General features: G+C 34.7%; 1 protein-coding gene across 2 annotated transcripts in view; it reads right to left on the bottom strand.

The window, feature by feature from the left end:
* The window catches only part of PTPN21 (protein tyrosine phosphatase non-receptor type 21), a 124,909-nt gene that overhangs the window by 62,877 nt on the left and 47,877 nt on the right, over positions 1 to 14,155 (bottom strand). For both annotated transcript variants that reach the window (XM_074235573.1, XM_074235572.1), the window contains 5 exons: positions 10,008 to 10,105; positions 8,326 to 8,393; positions 7,313 to 7,383; positions 4,976 to 5,063; positions 3,182 to 3,270 (listed from right to left, as the gene is read on the bottom strand). In XM_074235573.1, the coding sequence (XP_074091674.1) occupies positions 3,182 to 3,270; positions 4,976 to 5,063; positions 7,313 to 7,383; positions 8,326 to 8,393; positions 10,008 to 10,105 (414 nt within the window). The remainder of the gene's footprint in view (positions 1 to 3,181; positions 3,271 to 4,975; positions 5,064 to 7,312; positions 7,384 to 8,325; positions 8,394 to 10,007; positions 10,106 to 14,155) is intronic.

The following is a 14,155-nucleotide window of genomic DNA, read 5'->3' as shown; positions in this document are numbered from 1 at the left end:
ACAGTTTTCACTAATAGGTTCTTAAAATAGTATCCAGGTTTTGTTTTAATCATGGTTATGATTCTTAAATTAGTTCTACTTGACCTTAAGTGGCTTGCCCAAGGCCACAGAGCCAAACAATTATTAAATGTTTGAGGCCAGATTTGAACTCAGGTACTCCTGACTCCAGGGCCGGTGCTCTATTCACCGTGCAACCTAGCCGCCCCCTAGATAAATTATTTTTAATAGTTGATCATGGGGGCAGCTAGGTGGCACAGTGGATAGAGCACTGGCCCTGGAGTCAGGAGTACCTGAGTTCAAATCTGGCCTCAGACACTTAATAATTACCTAGCTGTGTGGCCTTGGGCAAGCCACTTAACCCCATTAACTTGAAAAAAAAAAAACCTATAACAGTTGATCATTACTTTTTTCCCAATCTTTTGATTTTGCTCTAATAGTGTTTATTTTCTCATGGGAGTCTGTCTATTCTATTTTAATGTTCAGGGAATTTGTTTCTTCGGTAAGGTCTACTGCTTTTTATTCCACGTTATTTATTCTCCTTCCAATTCTTTTCTCCAGAGTTCTTATTTCATCATTTTATTTCTTGCTTCATTTCTTCTACTTGTTTAGGTAATGCTTGTGGAAAACTCGATGTTTCTTTTAAGTGTTTGTAGTTGTTATAGTTCCTCTCTTCTTCTAGGTTGACTTTTAGGCTATGTCTGAAACTGTTATCGTTCTTTATCATTGTCTTTGTCTTCCTCAATTTATTCATCTTTCCAGTCCCAGCTCCTTAATACAGATCTTTTACGAGCGTCAAGCTCTACCCCCTCGCAGAACTTTTGGGTAGGCTCTTTTAGCCCTGGTTAGTTCCAACTAAAGTGATATAAGTTTCTCTGTTAATCTTCACTCACACCTGCACACCCCATTCCCCTGCCAAATATGTGTGGTTAAAGCACTGGGTCCTTCAGGGCTTTCAAGCATCTCAGGACAGCGCACTAGGATCTAGGAATCCTTAGGCCTGAAAGAAGGGAGGGTACCAACCTGAGCACTGCCACATACAGCCTCATGTTGCTGTCCCATTTAGTTACTTCTCAAGGTGCCAGCTACAGGTTTCTGACAACCCTAAGATTTCTCAAGGAAACCTGTCACTCTTATTGCTTCAGGATATAGTTTGGCAAGCCAATCATATCTCTGTCTACTTTCTAGTCATTCTTGGGAGCTATTTGGCACTGGCTTTTCTGACAATCCCCTTTCCTATTATCTGTAGGCTAACTTTTTGGGCCATTCAGGGGTGCATTAAATCATTTGCTGAGGTTTCTCCTTGGATTTCTTGATCATTTTTCAGTCTGGTTACAATGTATAGATTTTTTTTTTCTAGAATAGGGAACCAAGTTGCCAGCTTATGTTGAGGCAGTCTTCTTAAGTTCACTTGCCTCCTTAATAGTTTTCCAAAGGTTATTTCCCATGTTGAGATTGTACTTGACTAGAGTATTAAAGGTGTAGAAGGAATACACAAACAGAGACATGAAAGGCTTCATTCAGTCATGGGGATTCCCCATGTAGAAATACAGAGGTGGAAGAAGGCAGAATGAAATCAGGGAATGATAAGGGGAGAGCCTTAGGAGAATTGACTCTACAGAGGCTTATGGAAAAAAGGAACCAATAAAAGTGAGAGGAAAAGTCAAAGAAAGAAGAGGGAGGATTCAGGAAGAGATCAATGTCACAAAAAAAAAAAAAGAAGAAAGAACCTCAAAAAGGGTGGGAGGAATACATTGGGAAATATAAGTGATGTAAAGTATATTCAATAAAATGTGTTTTTTTTAAAAGGAAAGTTGGTCAACAGTACCAAAAACTACAGAAGTCAAGGTGAATGAGAACTACAATATATATATAAATAACAATCATAAAATTAATATATTTAGTGCCAAATTTTCCAAAAGTCTAAAGTTAAGAGAATTGAGATGAGGCTAACTGGATTTAGAAACAAAGAACTCACTAGTGAATCTAGATAAAGCAATTTCAGTAGAGAAATAAGGTTCTAGAAAACCAGAGTGAGAAATTTAATGAATGAGAGACTTTTGAGAAATACAAGTAGCCAATGTACTCTTTCTAATCAAAGTTTTGCAATAAAGAGAGAATAGGGATTGATGGAGCAAGGTTCTGGAGGAGACAGAAAGAGATGAGATAGTGATCATAGGTTTAACAGGATTAGGTTTAACAAGGCAAAAGACCACTTTACTTTCTGAGAATGGAGGAAAGGAGCATGGAATACATTAAGCAACACCATAAAGGTTTTGGAAGTATACAAAATGAGAGATGATGATCACTTCACATGACCTTTCTTGTTCTTCAGTAAAGTTGCTGAATTGCAATTAATTAAGTGCCTACTATGTACAAGGCACTACAGTGGTCTCTAGGGAATAGAAAAATAAAAGTTCTCTGTTCTCAAAAATCTAATATTCTATTTAAGGGAAATCATATGTAAACACATCTATATAACATCACATGAGGTAGGAAGAGAGCATGAACACTATGGGGGATCTGGAAACAATAGACAAGAGGACAGAGGAAGGAGGAGGAAGTTTAGAAGAAATACTATGAGTAATATGTTAGAGAATCAAAAAGAGATGAATAAAATGTTTGCAATACATGGAATTTCTGTTGAAATCAGGGAGCATAAACTGTAGTAGATGCAATTAGTCTGATATTATAACTTATTCCAGCAGCTGTGGTGACTCCAAATTAGATAAAGAGAAGCGGATTAATATGAGTTGAAATTTAGCAGGGTCAGGATAGACAAAAGGTCAAAGGGTTGAAGGATTCCAGAGTGGAGAAGGTGAAATCACTGAAATAGTTGGCCATTATATCAAGAGTGTGGAGAAAGAGGTCTTATCCTTCCCCCTTCTCTTCTATTCTGGAGCCAACAAGAGCTGGTGAAACAGAGCAGGAATTTAAAGTGTCATCAAATTATTAATACTAAAGACTATTTCCTACACATTTATTTTGGAAGTATACACTTCACATAGTTCATCAAAGGAATAAATACAATCAGAAACATTTCATTTTAGAAAACACATGATTTCCTCTTACCTTCATAATGCTTTGCCAAGAAATATAGATATGCAGAAATCACCAGAAACATAGAAAACACAAATCTGAAAATTGTTGTAAAATTTTAAAGAAAAAGATTTAGGCATAATACCTAAATATAACAGGAGGCCTTCCATTTTTGTGTTTCACAAAGATGCCATCAAGACAGGCTCCAATACAAATGTCACTTCCCTGGCTATCCTGAAATAACAAAGGAGAAATAATACTAGAATCAAAAGTAAAAATACTCTCACAATAAGTAAATATGTCAGAAAAGCAGCAATTACCTTAATAACTTGCTAATAAAACACTGTTTGGAAAGAAATATATATGTATGTGTATGTGTGTGTATATGTATATGTATATACATTTAATCACATATATATACATATTTCATGTACATAGGTATAGTTTTTTAAGTCCTGAAGGCTAATTTTATTTCTGTGTTAAAGAACATGTATAAAGTTATCAAGTTAAAAGGTATGACTATCCCAATTTTAATGTGATAATTTTCCTGTCACTAATATTTTTAAGTGGTATATAAAATCAGTATTATTTAATAAAATATTTTAGTGAGTTTCTTGATTAAGTTTTCATATATCATCACTATTTATTTTTAAAACAAGGAACAGGGACAGCTAGGTGACACAGTGGATAGAGCAAAGGCCCTGGAGTCAGGAGTACCTGAGTTCAAATCTGACCTCAGACACTTAATAATTACCTAGCTGTGTGGCCTTGGGCAAGCCACTTAACCCCATTTGCCTTGCAAAAACCTAAAAATCAAAAAAAAAAAAAAGAAAAAAAAAAAACAAGGAACATAAACTCAGTATGTGACATAAGAGTAGTAATATTAGAATTAGAAGATCTACATTTGAGTTTCAACTTTCTGATTCTTACATTAACTAATCACCTAATCCTGGGCAAATCACTATTTACGCCTCATCTAGAAATAGAGATAACAAGACATTTTATATATCTCACAGGGTTATTGAGAAGAATGTTTTATTTCCAAATCAGCAAAATAAGAATGATAAGGAAATTTTTCTTCATTTATTTCATGAAGCAACACAGAAAGCAAGAAATAATAAATTAGGAGTTTCAATGGATCTTGAATTAGCAATACAAAACCAAAACAGTACTGATGGTCAAGAAACTTCTCTTCTACTATATGACATCAGTGACTAATCCAGTAAGCATATTATATTCGCTAAATGTCAGGTCAAATAGTCCCTGACCTCAAGGATTTTAGATACACATGTAACAAGAACAAAAATAAGGCCTTTTTTTGGTGTTTTGGACCTTCAAAACTCACTGGCCTGAGGAATGCCAACAAGGAAATCTCTTCTTCCAATGTGGTTGTTCTGAGAAAGGTATCTAAGACTATATAAGACAAACTAAATCTGACTATCTTCGAGAAAGTTGCCAGGGGAATTGAGAGTCTAAATGACTTGACCAGGATATGAGACAGAATTTGAGCCAAGGTCTGCCTTATTTTAAGGTCAGCTCTCTGCCTGCTAGAATACAAAAATTAGGTGGCAATGAAAAGAAAAAATACTGACAACTTGCAGGAAAGGTTAACGATTAGGGAAGACTATAAAGGAGGAGACTGAGGCAGTCTTTAAGGAAGAAAAGGGGTAAGAATTCTTAGAGATGAGAAAATATTACAGTCCAGGCCTGAGGGATGGTCTGTTCCCATGTAGAGGAGGAAGGTGGTTTGGTGGGCTCAGAGGGTAACTAGGAGTGCACTCTGGCTGAAATGAGTTCATAAAATGGAGCTAAATGAAATAAACCTGTAAAGGAAGTTTTGAGTCACATTATCAGAGGTCTTAAATGCTAAATAAAGAAGTTTATAATTTATCCCAAAGCCAATACCATTTTTTTATGAAACAGTAAAAATCCAGAATACCTTAGCAGGATAGCTCTCTTCTCCATAACCATCCATCCTCTCTACCTCTTGCATATAAAGCATTTCAGCATCAGGAGGGGTAAGTCCTCTACAATCAAAAGAGAAAATAAAAAGGTCAGTTTAGAAGATTATTCATTAAACTGAAATCATTACAAAATGTCCAAGTCCCTAAAAGTGCACGTTCTCAAGTCACTCAATAAATCAAATACTTCTTGATATATTTCTAGATATGTTATTTGTTTCTAGTGACTTTGAAGGAAAGAAAGAAATATGACATAAGACAGTTGCTCTCAATGAGTTTATAATTTAGTAGAGGGAAAAGATTTATGCACATGAAAATAGCTAAAAGTACCAGACAGTCTATAATTAGTATTATGGATTAAAGAATTGTATAGGAGTAAAGGAGGAGAGGGTCAGAAACATAAAGGGCAAAGATAGACACAGAGACAGAAAGAGGGAGGGAATAAAAGAGGAAGAGAGTGTGTGTGAGAGAGGAGAAAGAGAGACAAGAGTAAAAGACAGAAAGGGAAGGAAGGAGAGACAGAGAAAAAGGCACATATATACATATATGGTGGGGGGGAGAGAGAGAGAGGAAGAGGAAAAAAATGGGGGGGAGGCAAAGGCAAAAGATTTAGATCAAAAGAGGCAGAGAGAGAGAGAGAAAGAGAGAGAGAGAGAGAGAGAGAGAGAGAGAGAGAGAGAGAGAGAGAGAGAGAGAGAGAGAGAGAGAGGAAAATAATCCTAGTTTGGATAGTCTTAGAGGAAGTTGTATTTGAGTTGGACTTTAAAGGAGAGTGAGAATGAACAGAGAAAGGGTGACACCACCCTAGGTAGGGAAGGCAAAAACTGAAACAAGTGAATATATAATACGTCTGCAGATGAATACCAATTTGCTGGATTAGCAGGACATAAACCTGTAACAGTGCACTGGGACCCACCTTAAGTAGGAGAAAGAAAGCAGAGTTAGAAGGCAGGAAATGAGAAATATAGAAAAGGTCCATCCAGGAAAGTGATTTGGGGGAGCCGCCAGTTAGATGGCATGTAGGTAGAGCTTGTAACAAGGAACTTCCACTGCAATGGAAGGAATTACCCTTGACAGCCATGTCTTAAAAGTTAAGAAACACATGTGCTGAATGGTCTACTGGGCCTTTAGCATGAGGACAGAAGATGTCAAAGGTTTCTATATAAGTAAAGCACTCTGAAAAGTAAAGCTATAATGTAAACTTTTATATTGCATACCCTGCACACAGTGTATTAGGCACACAGTGGCTATTTGAAAGGACATGAAGCTACTTAATTGTTTAGAAAAGTCCCTGACTTTGACTCAGTGGGAATATTTAAGGCAACTTGTAGTGCTATAGAAAACTGGATTAGGAATCAGGACACCAGAGTTCAAGATCCATCTTGGGCACATATTTAATTTCATTTAATTTTCCTCTGCTTCAATCTCATCTATAAAAGAGATAATATAGGATCCCTAAGTCTTAGTGTAGTCTATTAAATGTCACTAAGCTTTAAGTTATTAAAACTTAAAACTGCAATAAAACTAAAATGCCCACACTTTTTGAATCAGAAACTCCATTACTGGACTTAAATTCCAAGGAAGCCATCAATAAGAAGAAAGTCCCCAGACACTCCAAAATATTTAAAGGAGCACTTTTGTGATAGCTAAACATTGGAAGCAAAGTAGAAGCCAACAATTAAGGAATGGTCAAACAAATTGTGATATATGAATGATAACAATACCACTGTGCTATAAAAAATAATGTGTAGTATGAATAGAAAAGCCTGAAAAGATCTATATAAACTGGCACAGAGTAGATTAAGCAGAGTCAAAAAAAAAACCCAATATACACAATGACTACAAAAATTTAAATGGAAAGAATGACCACATACTGGAAAAACAAAAAGTAAATATAAAAAAATTATGAAATTCAAAAAGGACTTAAAATGAAAAAATATGAGGAGATTCCTTCAACTGACCGCTAATGGAGATGAGAGGTCTATAGGCATTACATTTTATTCGTTTTAGGACTTTCCCCCCCCCAACTTTAAGAAAAAAAAAAACCAACTATTTGACATATGGGACAAATCTCTGGAAAGAGTAGTTACATAGATAATATAGTGATATAATCAAGAAAAATGTCAGTAAAAACATTTTTTAAAACTACATTAAGACTTGAAATACCAAATACTTGTAAAGAGATATGTAACTTTTATGTTGGAAATGGTGGATTTTTCTAATAACAATCAACCAGCATATTCTTATGTCAATGTATGTGTAAAATTATTAAAGTTCATAACTATTTAAAAATCATTGCATTCTATGCTACTCACCTGTATTTTTGGTGTAACAAAGCCACTTTTTGTGTTGCTTCTTCCAACACTTTTTCATCCTGTAACCATCCCTATACACAAAACAAAGTAGTAAGTATTTAAACAAGCCAGTTGAAAGTCTAAGAATAATCACCAGTACCTGCAGTCTTTACTACTGAACAGTTGACAATAGAACTTATCAAAGGAAACTTGTAATAAGGATTATAATATTTTTACTAAGAATAAAAAAAAAAAACCTGCTAAGATGATAAACAGAGAAGCCTGGAAAGATCTATATGAACTGCTGCAGAGTGGAGTAAGCAGAATCAAAAAACAATAGACACAATCACTACAGAAATGTAAATGGAAAAAGAAAAGGAAATAAAACAAAATTATGAAAATCTAACAGGATTCAAAATTTAAAAGATATGAAAAGACTCCTTCAACCAATCCCTCGTGAAGGTGGGAGGTCTTTACTAAGAATTTAAAAAAAACTTTTTCATTTCATCATTTCAAAGCAAGATAAACATATTTACTAAGGGGTCCATTAGTGTAAGATCAGGTACATTTAAGGAAACAAAAAAGAACAGAATTTGTTTCAGTACTGAGGACAGGACAATATTCCTCAGTTACGGAGGTATTCAAAACCCATGTTATATTGATCTTATAAGCATGTGATATTATTTTTCTTCCAGGCATCCAAATCAAACTTAAATAGGTCATTATGACTAAGAAACCAAAGTAGGGTTCCAGACTTCACTAGAGAAATACTATTCAGATCATAAACATATAGCATATCATTTCACAGTCCAGGCAATAAATTTTTTTAGTGATTAATCTTAGTCTACTACATGTGGCAAGTCATATCCTTCAGTGAACCTCTACTGCCTGAACTATAAAATAAAAAATTTAGGCTGTAGCCTCTAAGTCCTCTTCTAACTACATGAATCCATGTCTTATTTCAAGGATTAAGATATGGGAAACATATTCATCATTTTAGCTTATTTATTTTTAAGGCATAACAAAGTTCTTACCACAGGAAACAAGGCAAATCTTTGTAGGAAATCCTGGGATTCATACTGATCAAAGTCACCAAAATCAGCTATAAAGGAAAAAGAAATGGCAAGATTTACTTAATTTATTTTCATTTGTGTGATGGAAAGAACATTGAATTTGGAGTCAGATAAATTAAAAAAAATTTTAAATGATATGGGGCAGAGGTCAAATTTCTCATAAAAAGAATGGTTTAATTTTTCTAAATTAATGGTAATTCAAAAATAAGTTGGTTTTTTTTTTATTTAAGGCAATGGAGTTAGCTGACTTGCCCAAAGTCACACAGTTAGGCAATTATTAAGTGTCTGAGTTCACATTTGAACTCAGATCCTTCTGACTCCAGGCACAGTGCTCTATCCACTGCACCACCTAGCTGCCCTAACAATAAGTTTTTGATAGATTAGTTTTAAGAGTAATTTCACCTAGGCTCCTTCATTCTTAAGATCCCAACTAAACTTAAAAGCAATCTATCATACCATCATTTTCAAAGTAATTGCAAGTATGACAACATGCATAACATATATAATCATGTGGATAAAATGTTACTAGGTCTGTACAAGTGTAAAAGAAATTTTGTCAATTATCCAACTGCTTTGCAGTTCCAAAAGTTAAAAAAAAAAACCACTAACTTAAAACTAAACCAGCATTCTTTGATCAAAATCCACTATTAGAAAATAACTATGGGGAAGCTAGGTGGCGTAGTGGATAAAGCACCGGCCCTGGAGTCAGGAGTACCTGGGTTCAAATCCGGTCTCAGACACTTAATAATTACCTAGCTGTGTGGCCTTGAGCAAGCTACTTAACCCCATTTGCCTTGTAAAAACCTAAAAAAATAATAATAATAATAATAATAACTAGGCTAAAAATGGAAAGCACATTTATGAAGGCTGAGTTCCATTTAATGGTCACGGGCAGCTTGTAAGTGTAGATTCAGATTAGAGGCTTGAAACATAAAGAAGTGTAATTCATGTTGACTGAGATATAAAAAAAAGAGTAATTCACAGATTTCCTAGTTAGATTTCCTTACCATGAATTTATTGGGAAAATTATTAACACATTCACATAGGATCCTTATCAATACCTCTATTCTCAAAACTACTTATTTAGAATTAATAATAATAAAAATATATTTATTTATATAAAATATAAATATATGTTTTACAAAGCATTTTATAAGTATTATGTCATTTCCTTTTCACAACAACCCTATGAGATAGATGTGATTATCATCTCCATTTTACAGGTGAAGAATCTGGGGCAGAAACTGGAAAAGGTGATAGTTAAATAATTTCCCCAGGGTCCCCATGTTGAGTCTGAATAAGAGTCTGAATATGGATTTGAACTTGGGTGTTGCTGATTCCTAGTCCAGGTCTCCATCCACTTCATCATCTAGATATCTCATTTATTCCAGATTTCCTTAGAGTCTTCAGTATTTATCAATAAACAATGACTGTTGAATATTCATAATCTTTTGCATTTGAAATAATCATTTTCAAATGAAGGTTCTTATGATCTTGGAAAAAAGCTTAGTTAACATTTGGCTACTGACATTCAAATAAAAACAGAAAGAGAATAGGTTGATTAGGTCTAAGTTTCTTTCCAGTGAACTGTTAGTTGTAACACATCTTCAAAACATTTCTATTAATGAATTTTTCTGACTTACCTTGTACTGCTAAACCTGCAAGCTGAATTGCCTGTTCTAATGTGCAAGGAATATTTCCTTCCAATATATCTTTCTTCAGTTGCAGATAATACTGATACCTATTTTAAAAAGAAGGAACAAAAGACAATTTCTCATTATTTCAACTATTGGTTGAACTCATAAATTCCACATATTCAAGTAAAGAATTTCCTAAATATGGCACACATAATGATTATTCTTTGAAAGGTAAAATATACACAAAACTGAAATATGTTATTCATGTTTTATTCATTTTTAATTATCACTATACCCGTATTTGTTGTCCTCTCTTCTTAATAGTTCAACAATATATTATCTGTTTGAAAGGTACTATTTTTTTTTAGCATTTTCTTTCTTTTTTTCAGCTACATGCAATATTAGTGTCAACAATCTTTTTTTTGCAAGATTTTGAGTTTCACATTTTTTTCCTCTCCATCCCGTCCTAGACCTTCCACCTGACAGAAAACAATCTAATATACGTTATACATGTATAACTATGTTAAACATAAATCTATCTTAATCATATTGTGATTAATCAAATCAAAATGGGGAAAACTTTAGAGAGAATAAAACATACTACAATTTTTAAAAATTGAAGCTAGTAAGCTTTGATCTGTTCAGTTCCTTCTCTGAATATGGATGGTATTTTCCATTTCACAAGTTTTTTAGAAATGCCTTTGATTATTGAACTGCTGAAATGAAAGGGTATGCCAGTTGTATGGCTTAAAGTTAGTATTCTTAAAAGGCAGCACTTTAAAATGCCTCCTTCACATATATCTTACATATTGTTTTAAAATATTAATTTATCAAATAATAAAATAAATTTTAGGGCATCTAAGTGGCACAGTGGATAGAATATTGGACCTGAAATCAGAAAAATTCATCTTCCTGAGTTCAAATCTGGCCTCAGACACTTAATAGATGTGGAATCCTAGACAAGTCACTTAATCCTCCTCTCAGTTCCTTATTTGCAGAATGAACTGGAGAAGGAAATGGAAAACTACTCCAGTGTCTTTGTCAAGAAAACTTCAAAGAGTCAAAAAGTTAGATACAACTGAAAAATGACTGAATAACAACAAAAATATATATTTTATTTTGGCATCTGGGGAAAAATACAGAGTACTGAAATACATGGGGAAAAGTGCATTAAGCTAAAGCCTAATAAAAAATTAATATAAAAACATTAAGCCTCTAACTTCCATTATTTAACAATTATGAATCCTTCATATATTAACGTTCAACACAATTTATCATGTATATTACTGGAACAGCTAAGGTGGCCCAGTGGACAGAACACTAACACTGGAATCAGGAATACCTGAGTTCAAATCTGGTCTCAGACACTTAACACTTTCTTAACTCTGGGACCTTGGGCAAGTCACTTAATTCCACTGCCTTGCAAAAAACACAAAAATAAAGAAACAAATAAATAAATAAAATGTATATTACTGATGAAAATTGAGACCCACAAAGATTACAAGGCTCACTCAGGGTCACAAAGAAAGTATCTGAAATAGGAGTAAAACCTATGTCTTCTTGACTCTAAACCCAACACTCCCCCCCCCAGCCATACTGACTCTCTTATTTCTGTGTGTGTGTGTGTGTGTGTGTGTGTGTGTGTGTGTGTGTGTGTACACACAGAGAGGATTTTATATATATATATATATATATAGATAGATAGATAGATAGATAGATAGATGATCATTACCATGTTTTAAGATTTGAAAAGGTTTTACAAATATTATCTCATGTGATCCTCTCAACAACTCTTCCAGGTAGATGCTATTATCATCCCATTTTACAGATGAGGAAACTGAGGCAGATATAGTTGAATTTTAATTCAGGTCTCCCTGTCTCCAAGTCCAGCACTCTATCCTCTATGCCAAAATATGGGTGGATAAATATATGTGAACATATGTATATGTATGCATCTACATGTACATATGGTTATATTTACATTATATGTATAAAAATAACCTCACCATACACCCTTCCCCTGGACTCCTTGAGAGCAAAGTCAGTTTTGTTACTGTCTTTGTGAGCCCAGCAACTAGTACTCTATCTTGAACACTAGTGTTGGAAGAAACGAAGAAACAAATAAGAATCTGAACGTGTAATTTCATTATTTTAGAGAACTATCAGTGAGAAAAACTTCCTCAACAATATAGATCAGCAACTGTTCAGAGTTTCCTAGTGTTTTTTCTTTCTCCAACTAAAAAATGCAAAATACAGAGCTAGATCAACCAGCAATGCCCAATTGAGTTCAAAGATTACCTCATCAGACCCTTACTAGCTTGGAGAAGACATATAACTCCCCTGGAGTCTCATTTCCTGAATGGTAAAATGGGGTTCAGAACAGCACTTGTCTCACAGGATTGTCATAAGAATGAATCAAGATAATACCTTTCTCTAAAGCACTTTGTACATCTATTAGCTATTTCCATCTGTTTGCCTCACAGTTTCCTCAAAATCAGCACATCCAAAACCAAACTTATTATCTGATAAACTAAATTTGTCCTATTCCTAACTTCCCTACTTTTGTGAATCAGGATCAAAATCGAGGAATCATCCCCATCCTATTAATAGCCAAGTCTTACTGATTCTTCTTCCTTGACATCTCTCACATTCATTCATCTCTGTGGTCACACTGCAGCCTCTTAAGTTAAAGCACCAATCACCTCGGGCAACAATTGTCTCCCTAGGGGCGGCTAGATGGCACAGCAGTGGATAGAGCCCCGGCCCTGGAGTCAGGAGTATCTGAGTTCAAATGTGGCCTCAAACACTTAATAATTACCTAGCTGTGTGGCCTTGGGCAAGCCACCTAACCCCATTGTCTTGTAAAAACCTAAAAAACAAACAAACAAAAAATTGTCTCCCCAAATATATTTTCTCTTCTCTGCAATGCATCCTCTATGCAGCTGCAAACTGAGACTCCTAAAGCACAGATCTAAATAATTCATTTCTCAACTCAAGAAACTCTGCCAAATACTGTTTCTAGGGGAAAAAAATATTAAACACATCCATGTGTCCTGTGAAGCTCTTAGTTGCAACCATCCTTCCAGACTCATCGATTTCCTCCTATTATTTCCCCTCAAGCATTCAATGATATCAAACTCAAATAGAACTGAGGCCACTAAGCCATAAGTATCTCTGGGGTCATGGGCTGACTTAGAACATGATATAGTAACATCATCTATTCTGTTGTATTGTTATGTATATTGTTAAATATTTCCCAAATGTGTCATTCATTTTGTAGCTCTATCCCCAGGACCTAGCACAGTCTCTGATACACCATAGGTATCTAATATATATTAGTTGGTAAGAGAAAAAACATCAATGCATAAGGAAAGAAAAATAAATAAAACTCATATGGGTTTCAAATGTATTCAAAATAGTGTAAGAGAAAAGGAAATGTATAAAAGACAAGGGATAGCACCTACCTAATGGTATAAGTAAATAGCTATCTTGGAGGCATCTAGATCTCATAATGACTCAGAGTCAGAAAAGGCCAAATTCCCATCTTGCCTCAGTCATTTAATCGTAGTGTAATCTATGACCCTGGGAAAAGCATTTTAACACTGTTTTCCTCAATTTTGTTATCTGTAAAATGAGCTGAAAAAGGAAGTGGCAAACCACTCCAGGATCTGTCACCAAAACCCCAAATGGGGTTCCAAAGACAGTACTGAACAACAAACCCTGGGCAAGATACTTAACCTCTCTGGGTTTCAGTTATCTGATTTGTAAAATGAAGATAATAATGCCTGTCTCACAGGGTTGATGTGAATAAAAAGTCAAGAATTGCCAGGAGCTTAATGAAAAAAAGTGCAAAAGAAGGTGGCTTAGCCCTCCCTGATCTAAAATTATATTATAAAGCATCAGTCATCAAAACTGTTTGGTATTGGCTAAGAAATAGAGTGGTGGACCAGTGGAATAGACTAGGTGTAAAAGCAGGAGAGGATTATAGTAATCTGCTGTTTGATAAATCCAAAGAGTCTGGTCATTGGGATAAAAACTCCCTCTTTGATAAAAATTGCTGGGAAAATTGGAAGTTAGTATGGAAGAAACTTAGATTAGACCAGGGTTGATGTGAGAATCAAATGACATACAAGACATGAAGTACTTGCAAACCT

This window comes from Macrotis lagotis, chromosome 4 (assembly GCF_037893015.1).
Source record: "Macrotis lagotis isolate mMagLag1 chromosome 4, bilby.v1.9.chrom.fasta, whole genome shotgun sequence".
Classification (NCBI taxonomy): Eukaryota; Metazoa; Chordata; class Mammalia; order Peramelemorphia; family Peramelidae; genus Macrotis; species Macrotis lagotis.
Note: the sequence above shows the minus strand (reverse complement) of the source record. Positions and strands in the feature narration are given on the sequence as shown.